At 36.1% G+C, this 18,394-nt stretch overlaps 2 protein-coding genes across 2 annotated transcripts in view; both read left to right on the top strand.

Moving 5' to 3' along the window:
* rbm7 (RNA binding motif protein 7) overlaps positions 1-2,242 on the top strand; it is a 5,408-nt gene extending 3,166 nt beyond the window's left edge. Inside the window, exons 4-5 of the mRNA XM_016491571.1 lie at positions 394-487; positions 1,233-2,242. Of these exons, the coding sequence (XP_016347057.1) occupies positions 394-487; positions 1,233-1,568 (430 nt within the window). The 3' untranslated portion in view covers positions 1,569-2,242. The remainder of the gene's footprint in view (positions 1-393; positions 488-1,232) is intronic.
* Positions 2,243-6,672: 4,430 nt separating this feature from the next.
* Positions 6,673-18,394, top strand: part of LOC107692488 (homeobox protein BarH-like 2) — a 19,941-nt gene continuing 8,219 nt past the window's right edge. Inside the window, exons 1-2 of the mRNA XM_016491570.1 lie at positions 6,673-7,017; positions 16,691-16,988. Of these exons, the coding sequence (XP_016347056.1) occupies positions 6,831-7,017; positions 16,691-16,988 (485 nt within the window). The 5' untranslated portion in view covers positions 6,673-6,830. The remainder of the gene's footprint in view (positions 7,018-16,690; positions 16,989-18,394) is intronic.

Here is an 18,394-nt window from a genome sequence, read left to right as displayed (position 1 = left end):
TGTTTCAGTTCTTCAAAATATCTTATTTTCTGTTCAACATAATAAAGACATTTATACAGGTTTGGAACGACATGAGGGTGAGTAAATGACACAATTTTAATTTTTGGGTGAACTTTTCCTTTTAATTGATCGAAAGGAACTATTCCTTTAATGCATAATTGCTGGGGTAATATAGAAATATCGGCCAGGACATGTCTAGGAAGAAGATGATGTATGGTCAGCCTAGTTCTTGCCGAATTAAAGTGCAAATTTCTTTCAAATAAATAAGTAAATAAAATCTTAAAAATAGTTTTTTTTTTTTTTTACTGACACCAATCTTTTGAACAGTAGTGTACTTACTGTCTTGGTTCTAGGGATTTTATCCTGAACTGATGTGATTTTCTATTCTGGCAGAACCCCTGAGAAGATGGGCTCTCCGTCCTACTCCCCTCCGCAGCATACACAAAGATCTTTCTCTTCACCTGACAGTCTGCAGAGACAGGCCATGGTGAGAACACCTTCTGCTCATATTCAGACTTCGACATTCAAAATTCTATGTTAATGTTAGACCAGATGTAAATTGTATTGCTAATGGACACTTAAAAGAAAGTAAAAATGAAAATTTGCCTAAAATGTACTCGCTCTCAGAAATTTAGCATTCCATCACTTGTTCACCAATGGATCCTCTGCAGTGAATGGGTGCCGTCAGAATGAGTCCAAACAGCTGATAAAAACATCACAATAATCCACACCACAAGTCCATCAATCTTGTGCCGCGAAAAACAAACGCATCCATAAAGACATTTTTAACTCCACACAAAATATATACAATAATCCACACCACAAGTCCATCAATCTTGTGCCGCGAAAAATAAACGCATCCATAAAGACATTTTTAACTCCACACAAAATATATTATCTATAATATTGCTTTCTCCAGTGAAGAAGTCATCTCATCTGAATCAGGAGAGAAATATGCACAGATCAAACAATTGACTTGATGGACTGGAGTGGTGTGGATTATTGTGATGTTTTTATCAGCTGTTTGGACTCTCATTCTGACGGCACCCATTCACTGCAGAGCATCCATTGGTGAGCAAGTGATGGAATGCTACATTTCTCCAAATCTGTTCTGATGAAGAAACAAACTCCTCTACATCTTGGGATTTTTTTTTTTTAACTATTTATTTAAAATATATTTCTGAAGCATTTAAAGTCATCACTCACTCACTCACTTTTTTTTTTTTAAATAGATGAACAACATGTGGCAGGTTCAGATGCAGCAGGTGCTCCAGTTCAATGGAGGTCTCCAGCAGGGCATGCAGCAACTGCGCAGTCCTGCAGACAGTAATCACTGGCAACAGGATCGGTCCGGCCAGCGTGGTCATCGCCACTTTCAGCAGGACAATAACAACCCTCATGGCAGAGATCAACGGCACGGCAACAGTGGGAACGGCTATGACCGGCATCGACGCGACAGCCAGCGAGGTGACTTCTATCACCATGATGACCGCAGCGGAGGACACAACAGAAATCACCCTCCTGAAAGACGGAGAGACTCGAGAGAGGGACGATGGAAACCCTTTTAAAAGCATTTTAGTTCTCCCGTAAGCATTTTTAATCAACTGTTTTAATAACCTTTTGTTATCCTCCTAGATTTTAATTTTTTTATTCCGTAGATCGCATCTCAACTGTTTATATATATATATAAAAAAAATAATAAGTTAGCAGTGCAACTGCTTTTGACATGAGGTTAAGGCATTTAGACTGGAAATTGTTTGTAGAGATGCAAGAACAAAAAAAAAATAATACAAAACCAGTAATAAATTGGCCATTTTGTGTGCTGACCTGTTTTAAATCTATGTTTTGATCTCAGGGGGATACCTATGTTTATATAATTTTTATTTTTAAGAATGTCCTTTTTGAGATGTATTTCTGTACAACAGCAAAATGCATAAATGAACAAAATATGGTAGATTTCTTTTTCTCTAGAGATTTGTAATTTCTCAGGATTTCTCATGAAAAATAGAAAACTAGTTTTCAGGTGACTTATGTTTGATAAACAATGTTTTATGGGTTTTTGTTTTTACTGATTTTGCTTACTACGTTCCTCTTTTGGGAGTGATTAGGATAATGTTGATTATTAATTCATCAAGATAGTCTTTGAAAATTTGGAGCAATAACTAGTTTTAATACTTTGGTATATACACGATTTTTACTGTCAAGTGCAACATTTGATTTCATAAAAATCACTGTTTACTGATCTCTTTCTGTCTGAATTCGTTGTGCAACCCTCATGTGAAAACTGTTGATTGTTTTAATTTAGCAAATACTTTTTAACTGGTCAGGAGACACATGGAAGAAGCTCTAACACGGATTTCAGTAGTGTATAGGTGGCGTCGTTGTGCAACCCTCATGTGAAAACTGTTGATTGTTTTAATTTAGCAAATAATTTTTAACTGGTCAGGAGACACATGAAGAAGCTCTAACACGGATTTCAGTAGTCTATAGGTGGCGCCATAATTGAAGCATGTATAGTCCAAAAAAGTATGCTTCTGTAAATAAGTATACTTATAAGCCTATGTATGGATTCTAATACAGGCTTAATAATATATTATTTCAATAATGAAAATGTAGGGTAACGTATGCAAAAGTGGGACAGTTTTTGAATGATTTGCAAAGGAGTAAAATCTTCTAAAAATTGTTAACATTTTGTTGAATTCGAGTTCCTATTCATATTAGTTTGCTTTGGTAATGGTCATGATCTACCAGATCTAGCTAGGTCAAGTCTACCTGGTCAGATCCCACTTACCTGAACATTATTTCTCTAAAAAGGTGGATCCGTACAATTTTACAAAAACACATGCTTTGGATGACCATCCAACCAATATCTAATTCACAGATGTGTGTCCTTTATTTGTATTCTTTGTAGAAAGTGTTCTCACTTGCTCATAGTTTGGTAGGCTATATACTTTTTTTTTATACAAATGAAAAATTCCGCAGAATAAGACGTCATTACCTATTAGATATTAATCAAGAAATGTACTTGCCCTCTTGTATAAACTTCCACCTTTAAATTTAATTAAATAGTATAATAATAATAATAATAATAGACACGTATTAGGCATTATAGCCTACTACTTACTGTACGTTTAAACTTAAAACATTACGTGTTTAATCACTCGAGAGAGAAAAAAATGCCAAGGACTACACTTGTTTTTTTACTGTAATAAATTAATATATTGCAACCACTGAAGCTTTTAGAATGTTTGTCATTTTCTTTCTTTTATTCTTTCTATGACGAAAACGGTAGGCTACATGTTTGTAAAGGTTTCGTTAGAACTTGAACTGGAACTGCAATAGTCGTGATACAATTAGGCATTGACCTGCCAGTGGTCGCTCTATAACAGCTCCGTGACACTAGGCAGCGGAATCCTTTAATGTCCGATCTGAGGTCATAATCTGCCCTTCCGAAAGTGCGTTAGCTGCCATCAGCGGCTCCCGGTGCGTGTGAAGCCGAACATCCCCGCAAAGCTCCTGGATCCAAAAGCTCGCAGAGCCCCGAGTCTGTGCATCAATCTGCGGAGGATCGGGTTCTAATGAAGCTGCTGTACTGGGAAACGCGTTACTGAGGAGCTCAGCCTCTGCGCATTAACTGCTTAATTGATTGAACTGCTTGGCGTCCGGGATCCAGAAAGCGATGGCTGCTTATCGTGGCCCTTCACCCCCGCCAGCCTTTCCCCACTCTATTAAAATCCATACACTCTTAAAAATAAAGGTGCTTCAAAAGGTTCTTCAAGCGATGCCATAGAAGAACCATTTTTGGTTCCACAAAGAACCCTCTCTTTCTTACCTTTTTATAATCTGAAGAACCTTCTTTCGCCACAAATAAACTTTTGTGAAAAGTCTTCAGTTGTTAAAGGTTCTTTATGGAACCATTTAGACAAAAGGGTTCTTCTATGGCATCGTGAAGCACCTTTATTTTTAAGAGTGTATATTGCTGTATGAAAATAAATATATAATGTCTCTGTAAGTATACGGTAGGCCTATATAGCCTACAACTTTTATGAAACTTTTCCCACTCCTAGGATGAGTAAAATAATAATAATCATAAAATAAAAAAACAACCTTTAAAGTTCCTATCCTTTTCTTCATTTTAAGAGTGTTGAAATATTACACCTTCTTACATTTATATTTTAATTAATGCATGTGTTACACACACACACACACACAAACAGAGAGAGAGAGAGAGAGAGAGCACGCTGAAATATCATAACCCGAGCTCATGAATGTGCGTTTCAGTGGCACGGTTTTCTGTTTCTATTTGCCGTACTATTTACACGCAAAAATTGACTTTGGCGTGCATATGATACGTAATTGGTAGGTTTAGGGGTGTGGGGTAGGTGCGTACTATATGTAAGCCAAAATGCGTATCATATGCACGCCAACAAAGTGCGTATCATATGCACGCAAAAAACTGCGTATTAATATCTATCTATCTATCTATCTATCTATCTATCTATCTCCAGTTCACAGGTGCCATATGCACCCACTTCCCACTGTGCAGTCTGTTTATCTTGATATTCTGTTGTATCCCTCTGTTTTAAAGCCAGCAGCAGTTGTTCTCATTTCTTCCCTTTGATCAAGGTCTCCAACCCAAAAGAGCTCAAAGCTTTTTCCAGTGGAGATCTCTATATTTCCTTTACATAATCCCTCACGCTTTGAACGCGGCGGCTGTTATCTCGGATCCTCTGCAGAGTTATATTTACTCTCATACATGGGAAAATGATAATCATTTGGACAGCGGACACACGGCTCTGAAAAGCAGAAACCCGACACTGAGCTCGATGAAGGAGTTCAGTGCGCCACGAACATCAAAGCAGCGGTCCATCTGTAATAAGCATCATAATGTCAAACAAAACTGCTGCTGCTGCTGCTGTCTGGAAAGAGCTGTCTTTCTCACTCACTCTGTAACAAAACCGAGAGAAATGTCTGTTCACCTCAATCATTTCACACGGTTAATACTGTCTGAACTTGCTGACACTGATATGAGAAACACCTGTTGATTCTGCCTCTTAATTCACGAAAGACTCTTACAGAAGCAATGCAGGGCAAATATTGCTGAATTTTTATTTAAATTTTTATTTTTTTTTTTACAACGAATTGTGCTTAAAAAAAACAGGGGGGGAAACTTTTCAGAAATGCCACTGGAATTATACATAGCCTATGTATTTCTACAGTTAGCCTATATAATTATTCATGTCTAGACTCCCACTCTTAGGATATCTCACGTTTATTTTGTATAGCCTAGCGCTTTTCACGATACACATCGCTGCAAAGCAGCCTCAGAGAAAATGTTTTTTTTTTGTTCTCCTCCATATCTGCGACTAACACAACTGTAGGCTATTTCTTTCTTCTTCTTTTTCTTTCAATTTACATCAAATTAACTTTGTTCCTACTCCAGAAACCAACAAACTGTTAAGGCTAAAATGCGTATTACAAAAAAATGCTACAATTAAAACAAAATGCGTTCCGTCTGCACAGTTATCAACTAAAGTTATTATATCCGTTGCCTTTGTTATTCTTTTAGGCTATGCATATTGACAATCGAATAGCCTATTTGATTGCATGATTACATTTAATGTTGCAGTAAATGTTTCATTTTTTAAGCACAAACAAATCATTATTTTATCATGCAGATATATGACTAGGTTGTGTCTCCTTCCCGCTGTTATCATAAATAATTATATGCAAAACGTTACAAAAAAATAGCCTAGCTATATAATGCTTTACAAAATAATTGTATTTTATTAATTTATAATGAATGATCTTAACTTATATAACTTTAGTTATAATTGTTGTGAACGTTAATAAAATGTAGGCTATTATAATTTGAAACTTTATTTGTGCAGAAAAAAGCCACGCGTTTCTGAAACCGCAAGTGTTGCTTTACGCGATCTTGAAAGTTTTAAGACACGCAGGCGTTTCCGTGTCGACAGAACTTTTCCACCAGCAGCAACACAAAATAACCACAATAGCCTTAATGAACTCATTAAATCATGTGTCGCCTTTTCAATTTGAATGACGTTAACTCCTTTGCATACAAATAAACTAACGCCATGTTTACTTAACATGTATTTCATCATGCATATTCCAGAATGAGTTTCAAAAACATACTGACTCCTTTCTCGTGTAAACAATGCATCATTACCGACACTGGAAATAGCCTAATAAAATCTGGCCCAAACTAGATCAGATTTACGATTTTAGAGAAAAAACGTTCTCAATTTTTGAATAGTAGGTCGGAAAATTGTTTCATCTGCAGAACTTTGACGGATAAAATAAAATACTAATAAATCCATTAATACATATATTAATTTGTGGGGTATTATTTCTACCTTTTTAGAACACAACAGTATCATATAAGAAGAAGAAGAAGAAGATAAAGAAGAAATGCGTACTTTATACTTCAATTCATACTATACATGAACCGTAATTCAATGTAAGTTTCCATGGATCATGGATAAAAAACAAAACAAAAAAAAAAAACAGAGAAAACCGGTTCATTGTTCTGCTGTACAGTAAAAGAGAGAGAGAGAGGGTGATTGACGTGAAGTGTGTCTGTGCAGTAGTGACAGGATAGTTGGTTTATATAGCGGCGACTCAGAGCGCAGTGCGCACTCGCTGCATGAATGAGCGCGCGGAAGACACTGAGCACAGCTGCAAGAGGACGAGATCAGATGAGATGTCGTTTTAGATCACTATCTTACGCTAAAAGTTGTACACTACTTTGAAGAAGGCGATTATCAGAAGTGTTGTGGTGACCGTCACTCGGCGCGTATCTGGACACTATGCATTGTCAAGCAGAGCTGAGAGTCGCGAGCAGCGCGCAGCTGAAAGCCGCCAGAAGACGATACAAGACTTTCATGATCGACGAGATCCTCTCCAAGGAAACTTGTGATTACTTCGAGAAACTTTCACTTTACTCGGTTTGCCCCTCTTTAATCGTCAGACCCCAACCTCTGCATTCATGCTCGGGTAAGTGACATAAACACTTTTCTTTTAACTTTTTTTTTTTTTAAATTTCTTTCCGCAATGTTTTCTAATTTTGAACGGACGTTGATATCCCTCACTTAGGCTTTCTTTAATTTTATTTTATCTCTTTGCCCTCATATCTATAAAAAATAGGCTACAATTGCACTGCAAAACTTTCAACCCACCAAAACCGATGCATTTAACTTTTTCATTGTAATTACTAATTAAGAACATAAAGCGGAAAATATAGGCATAATATGAGAAGAAATTGCACAAATTATTGTGTCAAGTTAAACGAAGTAGCCTATTTAACGATGAAAACATTGTTTATAATGAGAATGCACCATGCTGTTGTAAATAATATATTAAATATGATTGTTTTTTTCTTCTAATGCGTTTGTACTATTTGCACAAATTTGAAGAATGCTTGCTCCGAAACTGTGTAGCACGTATTTTCGCTTCTCATAATGTGTTCATATTAGTAGCTCAATGCAATAGTTTTTCAAACTAATAATAAAGGAAAAATATAATTGAACTTATATTGTGTTTCTAAATTCTGTATAGGCTACGGAACGGTCAGGAAAGCGGTAAGAGTCTATTACTGAACACATTATATTTCTAAATTCAGTATTTGAAGCAACGGAAATCGATAGTTATTATTGGTATTGTATCCTAAATTAAACAATACGTCATGCTAAATATAATAAACAATTGTATATTTTACCCATAGATGTTAAACTACTCCAGCTCCCTTTACGCACTCGGTAAAGTGCGATTTATCAAATTCCGATTCATATTCCTACTTAAAAGTTAAAATAGTAGAAAAAATATCATTATTTAAGTTCAAAACCTGTTTGCATGTCGTGAGTTAAATTGCTCAATAGACACTGTATGATGAAGTCTTTTACTTTCAAAAACATAAAAGATAAAGCTACAGCTGAAAGTGGTATGACTTTTTGCCTTATAACCAAAGTATGTGTATAAAAAAAGAATGTGATAGATTTACTTCAGTAAAGATACCCGATTTGTACATCTTGTCTTGTATTACATTTACATTAGCGTTGTCTGATTGGTGGTTGTTGTATATCAATTCATTCATCTGCCCCAAAATACAGTTTTATTTATTTTTAATTATTATTTTTTTATTTCCACCACATGCACTGAGATAAAATTATACTCAATTAAAACCATTATATATATATATATATATATATATATATATATAATCACTGGCCACAGTCATGACAGTTGAATAGATAATAGTTGAACTCCACAGACAGACGTCCCTTTGAAATATCATCACTTCTCCCTGATGATTTATCATGGCACAATGAGATGACACTCATCATATTTCATCTTTAAACATTTTAGCCTACCATGTTTTGACCGTTTTTGCCTCAGTGACCTCAGGGTATTAGTGTGCTCATATTCCCCAAACTGCATTTGTTTCATTCATTTAAACTGTCACATTTATAATGAGTTGGGTATCTGTGGTAAAATAAATAATGGCATCTTCTCCTCTTACTCGCCCCAAGGAACACAAACTCTTGGAAGCCACAGGACATTTATCTATTTACAGAACTGTTGCCACACTCTTGACTATGCAACATAGGATGCAGTCAGGTATGACATCCTGAAGCAACAGGTGCAATGTCATTCCAGCATAATGAGCAGCATTGTGTGAAGTTCACAAGACGTTGCAAAATGTTCCTGGCATGCCATTAATCCAGGTTATAATACATCAGGCAACATGGGACGCGTAGAAAAAAAATTATAAAAAATGTTTGACCCTCAAGATCATGATTGCATCATGGTAGTATTGGTAGCGGCACCTGTGTAATTAGGTTTAAGGGATTGATTAAGCACATTTGTGAATTCGCAGCAACTGTGACCCATCCAAAGGTTTAGCAAGGACTTAACTCTGTGGTTGCGTATGTGATTTCCCAAACAGAGAACCACAGATCAAATATTATTCCAGTTGTCATTTAAAACTCACTGTTCCTTATACTCGTAGCACGTAAATGTTCCCTATATTAACACTTGACTTGTATGCTGACAGTTATCCGTACCAGGCCCACCAGTGCAGGCCATTTTTCTTCTTTCTTTACTGTAGTTATACGACCAAATCAAATCTGGTCCTGTAAAACGAAGTGCTGAAAGTTGCAAGGCAAGCAAGTTTTTCAGGTCAGAATGACTGATCTCACAGCAAATCTTGTTTTGCATTGATGGATAGCTTTAGGTTCATACTGATCTTGTTTCACAACACCAAACCATCGAGAGATTTTCCTTCATTTCACAACCAGGCGTCTCCAGATCATATTAAAATGATGCTCAAAAAGCCAATACTGCAGATTTGATACTTTGAAACATTTGTCACTCTTAAAAATACAAGTTCTTTATTGACATTATCGTGAAGAATCTTTAAAATCCATGGCATCTTTCAAATGCACAAAAAGTTTTGAAACTGGAAAAACGTTCTTCAGATTATTCAAATGTTCTATACACTATAAAAAAAAAACATGGTTCTTTTGAGAACAGTTGACTGAATTGTTTTCTGAGCAACCAAAAATGCTTCTTCGATAGCATCGCTGTGAAAACTCCTTTATTTTTAACAAAACATACGTTTATGAAACTGAGTAGTAATTACATGCAGTTATTAATTTAGCAGACAAATGTATCTAAAGTAATTTAGCATCAAGTGTTGGGGTGCAAAATTCCAAACTAGTCCAGAAAAGTGCAAAGCATCCCTCTCCAATCCTAATGCGTGTTGACAGAGAGCATCTTCGCTCCCTCATACCTGCTGTGCAATTTGTGAAATCAGAGACACATCCTCTAAGCGGATGGGATCATGATAAAAATAGCTTTAACAGGTCTCTCGCTTTCATCATACACAACCCAACAAACATAGACGTACATGTGTATGCGTGACAAAACATGCATGCAAATGTATACATACGTAGTATTAGGTCATAAACACGTATGCGAGAATAGGCAGGCACATTTACACACACATGTACGTCCAGCTGTGAGATACAAGGCAGTGTGAGAGTTTTGGCAGGCCGGGGCAGGGGATAGAATATCCAGCCCAAATATCAGAACGCTCCACACACTCTCTCTTTTCAATTCTGAGGGGTGTGAGATATTCTATATGCCAGCACATCAATGGATGATACTGCTTAATATAGAATGTAACTGGCATTAAGACTGGCACTTACTGAAAGGCCATTGGCCCTGGTTTCTCCCACATTGAGAGAGTATCTGTCGTCACAACTCAGGACCACTCTGTCACCACTAGGAGCCGCTGTAAGACACACCAAAATACAACACAGAGAGTCTAGAGTCAATTAGTCAAAAATAACACTGTATTTCATATACAAAAGTATTGAAATGCTCCTATAATGTCTGCTTACAAACTTAAACATGCAACCCTGACTTCTCATTAAACAAGTTTGTTCACTTGACTAGCCTACTTCAAAATATTCGGTTACAGTTGTGACAGGCAGTCATTGACAGGCTAAATCGTTTTTAAATGTGAGATTAGCCTATGTGAAATTCAAACAGATTAAATACATCCTCTAATATTACATAGCCTACTTGCAGCATTCACCTTTCATATCTGTTTAACGATGTGTTTTAAAGCGTCAAAACTGGGCTGTGGCTTGTGTCTGTAGGGAGCGTTTAATGTATTCTTTTTTGTCGGCACACGGCAAATATATACCCACGATTACAATTAGATCGATGCAAGCTTTGTTCCCGAATGTCCAAAGTAAAGTAAAGATGCAGTAGGCATATTTAATAACTTCTGCAAACACAATCAGTCTCGAGTCACGATGAAAGCATCATCATGCAAACAGCAATATTTAACATAGGCTACATGTCTATAGCCTATAACAACTGCAAAGCGTCAAAGGTGTAAACAATATGATTTATGCGCTAAACTCAATAAACAGATTATGAAACGCACATGGCAGACATCGCTACCTGCATCTCATAGCAATTGGCCACCGCCCGGCGTTTTTCGCTCGATATTTGCATAGTGTTAAACATTTCTCTACTTTTGGACGCTTCTCTGTAAAGTCCACAATTCACTGTAAGCACGAAACTCAACATAGAAATTAGGCTAATTGAAAACGCCCGCTCTACTCTTTTCGCAACAAAACCCGCCCAACTGCTACTCAAAACTAGCCCAAAACCAAACACTATAGAATACCCAAGACGTGTCACTCGTATAGTTTTGAATGGGGAAAAATGCAACGCTCAATATGGCCGCTCAATCGCAGGAAGCCCCGCCTTCTGAATAAAAGAGCCAATCGCTAATCGGTAAAGTCAGCGCGTCACTGCAGCTGCCGTTAGAAGCGTCCCGGTTGCTATAGAAACTCTGAGACGTGCGCTCAGGACTGCGCATGCGCACTGGCTGATCTAGCCTGAAACATAAGCTTTTTATAACGCTATTTGAGCAAAAGTAACAACATTTATGACACAGTTGTCAGATTTCTTTGGTGATTTCAAATATGAAATTTAATCGTAAGCTTAGTGAACAGTTTTGGAGAATTTGATGTTTCCCCACTCAAAGCGATAGGAGTTGCACTTGCATGCCCAAGAGGCGTTTCAAAGATGGCCGCCGAGAGACATGACTTGTCTTAAAACTTGTCGCGTTTCGGGAGGGGGGAGGGGTTCCCCGGTAAAAATTCGCATTCGGTGGGTAAAATACACGTTTTTCGGCGGGGATCCTCCGGTAAAATTCACATTCCAGGGTCTATATATCACGTTATTGGGGTCGCTTCAACCTGCGGACATGAAAAACAACCCGCGGCAACAGTGTTAAAGTAGCACAATTCCACGGGAAATCCGCGGACTTGGCAACAATGCTCAGTGGACAAATCCGGTGCTACTTTCAGGTATCTTGTATTAGTCTGCGGACTCGCGTTTTTTGTTTTTTTGTCTTTCATCATATCATCTGTACTGAAAACGACCTCGGAGACGTCAGTATTATTATCATATAGTACTGTAACAATATTCATTTAGCTGCTTTGCCGATTGTTTTGTATTTGTAATGAATTTTTTTTTTCTTGGCGGAAGCTTTAAGGTAACACATGTACGATTCTTTAAAAAAAAATTCAAATCAATATTTAATTTCCCTTTTTTTAAATTGTATGAGTAGCAGTGTAACAAGAAGTGTCTTGTACAATAAGCAAAAATAACCCTTCAGGACCCCTCCACTTTTTGCCTTTTTTATTATTTTGAATGAATAGCCTACTGGTGTTGACAAAGGTGAGGCCTACGCACTTAAGAGCTTCACCTGAGAGGGGAGCACAGCATAATAGCAGGTTTTAATTTTTCGTTTGGAGACACGTCTCTTGTCATAATACGGGAAAGGCTTTTAGGAATAAGGAGGAGATACAGATAAAATCATAGATAGTGCGATCTCCTTTGACAGCATGCTGAAAAACAACCTAATAGGAGGATGAGTTTCCTTTAGAGGAGTAAATGATTGAGAGACAACCGTCCACACCTTGCCTTTACATTTATCCACTGCAGATAATAAAAGCGGATGTCTTTCAGATGAGAACCAATTATGTTCACACAAACATAAACAAAGCATGCAATTATAGATGCATTTTGTCACAATTGTCAGACCTCACCCATGATGCAACCCGGAGGGTGTGGCTGTTCACATTTATGGAAACCTATTATCAGGGTATTATGGATATCTATTGTGAGATCTTCCCTTTGGGTAATTATGGAAGCCAAATAATTCACAGGGTACTGTTTCATGTCTAAACATTTATAAGTAATATGATACACAGAAGTACACTGCTTAATGTTTTCCAGAGCTTAACGCTTTTTTACAGTCCGAAGGGAAGTTGTTAGATGCCTGGAAGACAAAACAAATATAAAGCTATCATCTGCATTATCAATACGCTTGAGCAAATTCAGCTCAAAATCTGGCTTGCAGCAAGGAAGATTTGGAAAAATAAACTCTTTCCATTCACTTGCAGAGGCTGAGCTCTACCTTATGTATTTTTTTTCCCCTGTTCTTCCAACTTGCTGGATAGGTTTAATAGATATTGAGAGATAAAAACTCAAACGAGTGATGAAGCATTAAATCTGTCACCACATGGCCCAACCAAAACACAGTGTACCGTGTTACAGAGAGTTCAAATGCACATCAAGTGCCAAATGAAATCATCTCTCTGGAATCCAATCATCCAAGGAAAATAAGACAGGACTGAAAGAGCGCAATCAAGAGCTTATTGATTGCAAACGAGCGCAATCAAGAGCTTAACGTTTGCTACTGTTTTCTGGCCATCGGTCGGGGGAAAGCACGAGCTTCACAGCTTTATCGTGAGTAATGAAAACTTGACACTTCATTCACAACAACGAAGTCGAGGTGCTGAACTCAAAGCAAAAGATTTCCTGATACCCAGCATGTCATAACAAGGAAATGTAACAACAAACTGCCACAGATATTTTTAGGTCAAATGAAATGTTGCATCTTTTTTTAGACAACAATTTTCACACTACATTTCCCAAAACGTGAGCAGGGTATGGCATCATAATAATAAGGCCTCAGGAAAATTGACTCATTCAAGTAAGTTCGTTAATTAACAGGGATCTAGGATTCAATTAAGAAACTTATTGATTGTCTTATTACCAGTCTAAATTTGGATCAGAGACTTAGGTCTAACAGGATGCATTTGCTGCAAATGTGAGAGAAGCAAATGTTCAAGAGTTTCCATTTCATGAAAAAATATGGTAATAAAAATGCATGATATAATTAATATAATAATTATACAGAACATGATGGCACAGTGTCAGGGGACTGCATAGATTAAAACTGATTGATAGACATTACAATGCGATTGTTGGGATTGATTTTAAAGAAAGAAAAGCGAGGGCAAGAAAGAAAGACAGAGAGACGAGCCAGAAGGGATGTCATGCCTGAACGTGTTGCATTGATAGCAATGAGATCATCCTGACTTACATGTGAGTGTGAGTTAGGGCTGTGCGATATGGACAATTTTCTCTGATTTTTTCAAAGAAATTTTCTTTGATCAATTTTGTGATTTCGATTTTAATCACGATTTTGACACACACAGACATGCTTTACAGTCATTAATGCATTCAGTGTGAATTTGAAACATATTTCCAAAAGAAAACAAACTCAATAAATATAACTTTGCTTAACTACCACCACGAGTGCCATCTAGTATTGCCTTGTTTATCTAAAAGTGCACTTTTCCTTGTTTTAAATCTAGCCGAAAATCGGAAAGCGGAAAATCGTGCTATAAAGCGATTTAGGAATCGCGCAAGCTCAAATCGCGATTTTATGACGATTTCGATTAATTGCACAGCCCTAGTGTGAGTGCATACATGTTTGTGCATTTATGTGTGTGTGGAAAACTTCTGCTTATATGTTGCACTTAACATTTTTTTTTAAGCTTCAAGTATATATGTTATGTACAGTGCTCCCAACTCCTAATGGCATTATGAGCCATTTATAAAATAGTTAACTTTGCCTATCAGGAGCGCTTTTATCTGCATAAAAGCCCTAGAGGCAAATACTTTTTAATAGCATACTTAATGAAATGTACCTGTTTTTGATGTTTTGCCACCAGATTTACAATTAAAATATGACAGAGATTTTATAAGGATAAATATCATTATTATTTAAGTAAAGAAAAGGCAACAATTCAAGTATTTAAGAGAGAAATTGCCCTCATTATTTGCAGTAAACTACTTCAAATACAAACGGTAATGTTTTTATATGATTATGTTTCCCTCAGGCCATATTAAATAAGGAAATGATTTTCGATAAAATATTTGGCTTTACCACAGTCATTTTTCGTTTTATCTATAAGCAATCAAACGATTAGATAAGACATCCCAGGCATTTACCGGGATTAAAGAAGATTGCAACCAATTTGCCTGTGAAATGGACATGATTGTGCAGAATTCAAAAACATGTTTCTTTGTAAACTTTCATTATCTTCTGCCAATTTGGAACCAAATCAGTTCATCATTGCACATTATGACAAAATTAAATTTAATACATTTAATAAATTCATTTTAATTTGTATTATTTCATTATCTAAAAATGTATATATAAAAAATATATAAATATATATATATATATATATATATATATTTATATATTTTTTATATATACATTTTTAGATAATGAAATAATACAAATTAAAATGAATTTATTAAATGTATTAAATTTAATTTTGTCATAATGTGCAATGATGAACTGATTTGGTTCCAAATTGGCAGAAGATAATGAAAGTTTACAAAGAAACATGTTTTTGAATTCTGCACAATGTGAAACGATGAATCTTGCAGAATGAAATCATTAACATTAAAAAAAGCAAATAGGAATTTGTTTTTATGTTTACTTTAAGAAAGCAGAGCAATTTTGATATGCTATACATATTTAATCGAACTGATAAGCTCAGAACGGCTCCTCAAAATGCACAGCATTACGGATTTCTGCCAACAAACATGATCAATATTTGGATTCTATCAATAGTAAGCTGAGCATTTTGTTGCCTGTTTGCTCCGAGAGAGAGTTCGAAATATTACAACTGTAAGGGAGATGGTACAGAAGCCCCAGTTAAAAATGATTACCCAGAGTGCATTGTGTCGCTGACAGCGTGTATCATAGGAGAGTCATTATCCTCCCAGAGGTCAGTGTAAAACAGCAGTTACATCACCAGAGCAGACCTCCGGATCAGCCACCTTACATCACACGGGGCAAAACTCTTTACACTTACCTACACCATTAGTGAAGGTGTGCCGACACCATTACACGGCTTGAGTTCGCTCGGACATGACGGCTGTTAAACCTCCGGCTCACTTTAGCAGCTTGTAAACTAGATTTTACAGGCATGTACGATGTGTAATAGGTTTGAAAAGAGCAGAACTGTTCCTAAAAATAGACAACATTAATGATTTCCACCAAGATGCTACACTCGCGATCTTAATTTTGGAACCTTTATTTATTAACCTTTATTAAGTGTTTTTGTATTAACCAGACCATTGTGCTCTCCATGTTTGCTCTCCCAGGCTCACAATTAATTGTGGATTTTTTATTATTTTTTTATTGACATTTTTATATCTGCTGAATTGATTGGAACACACCAAAATGGAGTTAGTTAGATAATGAAAGATTACAAATTGATTTTTTTGTTTAAATTTGCATAATGTGCAATGATGAATCAATTTGATTGGAACATTTCAAACTATGAATCTTGCACAACATTAAAACAGCACACAGGAATTAGATTTCATGTTAACTTACACAAAAAGCTGAGTACTTATATCCTATTAATTTTATATTATCTGATTTTTTTTTCTGAACAGAACTTGGAATTCATTGAGAAAAATATGTTTATTTAAATTTTTAAATTCTGGTGAATTGATTGGAAAACAAAATGCCATTAGATAATGAAAGATTACAAATGAAAACGTTTTTTGAATTTTGCATAATGTACAATAATGAATCTTACAAAATGATACCAGTAACATTAATAATAATAATAAATTATATAATAATACATTTAATACTTTTATTTAAATCTGATATTTTTCTGAGCAGAACATGGAATTATGATCAATATTTGGATTCTATCAATAGTAAGCTGAGCATTTTGTTGCCTGTTTGCTCCCGCAGGCTCTGCTCCTCTGAGATCGTACCCTCTCCTGTCTGTGATCACACACCAGCCGCCCAGCAGCCTCCCGCAGATCTCTCAGCCGTCTCCTCACCTGCCGCTTCTGTCACCCCAGCACCAGCTGAGCTCCGAGCCCACGGCCAGCGAGACGCCCGTCAGCATCAGCAGTGAATCAGAGACGGAGCACAGCACCCCGCAGCTGAAGAAACCTCGCCGCAGCCGCACCATCTTCACTGAGCTGCAGCTGCTGGGCCTGGAGAAGAAGTTCCAGAAACAGAAATATCTCTCCACTCCAGACAGGTCAGTGGTGGATGAGGAAGCATCGCACTGCTGTGATTGCTCAGTCGAAGGCTTTTTACGCTTGAGTTGACACTTTCTAAGGCCAGAGTTTATGCCTCATAAATGGTCAAAGTTATCGAAAAACTGGAAATATGTTATTTGTATTTAATTAATGATTTATTTGTTTGTTTGTTTACTTATTTATGAATGCAAAAATTGTATGAACAAATATTCCATTTGCTTAAAAACATAATAATAATAACTTTTGTTAATTTATTATTATTATTATTATTATTATTAATTATGTATTTTTAGTGGAACATTAAATATTTATAGTGGAATATATGACTGACATTAGGTGGATTGTTTGCTATTCTAGGTTCACATTTATTTATTTATTTAAAAATTGAATGAAAAAAAAAATCCATTTGCAACCCAAGTTAAAAAAATTAAAATAATAATTACTTTTGGTAATTTAATATTTATTATTATTAGCTAGCTATCTAACATTTTTATTTCTGGGAATTGATTGGAACATAGCAAATTGGCATTAGATAATGACAGATTATAAAGAAAAAAAGGTTTTTGAATTGGCATAATGCGCAGTTATGAATCTCGATCTTGTACAAAAACCAGAAAACATACAAAAAAAAAAAAAACCTAGGAAGTTGATTTCATGCTTACTAAGAAGCTGAGTAATATGCTATACATTCAATATTTTTTCATTTTATCTGATTGTTTTTTTTTTTTTTCCTTCAATTTTTTTCTTTGAGCATGAAATTCATTGTGGGGAAAAATAATTCTTGGATTGATTGGAATATAACATGCAATAATGCCTCTTGCACAATGAAACCAGTAACATTGAAACGCATTGATTTTAAGAAAGCAGAGTAATTATAAAATACTATAAAATAAAATAATTCTAAATGCATATAAATCCTGAAATTAACACATTAAGCAAATCACTGTTAGCCAAACTATTACATGGCTCAGTGTTGCAGTTAAGACGACAGTAACATTTTAACCGTGCTTTGAATTGCAAAAGAAGCCTTTAAAAGAAACACTACCCCATTCAAGACAACAGGGACACAGGCCAAGAACAGCAAACAAAAATGTATTACATTGATTTCATGCCAATCATTTAAAGCACACGCAGGTGTATTTAAACAACTTTGGGGCTTTGTACAATGAGATGAGGTAATCTACGTGTCGTAGGTCTTCTCTCATGGGACAATTTTTGGCCATAACACATTTTCCATTTCGGTTTGGCTCTGCGTTTAGATTTGCGTGGATGTGTTTCCATTATGGCCCAAAGGGTGCGTTTGAGTAAAAATCCCACAAAATCAGTTCTGTCCCACCTACAACACACACACACACACACACACACACACACACACACACACACACACACACACACACACACACAC

This window comes from Sinocyclocheilus anshuiensis, unplaced genomic scaffold (assembly GCF_001515605.1).
Source record: "Sinocyclocheilus anshuiensis isolate Anshui unplaced genomic scaffold, SAMN03320099.WGS_v1.1 scaffold1082, whole genome shotgun sequence".
In the NCBI taxonomy this organism is placed as follows: Eukaryota; Metazoa; Chordata; class Actinopteri; order Cypriniformes; family Cyprinidae; genus Sinocyclocheilus; species Sinocyclocheilus anshuiensis.
The sequence above is the reverse complement of the archived record's forward strand: the minus strand, read 5'-3'. Positions and strand labels throughout refer to the sequence as shown.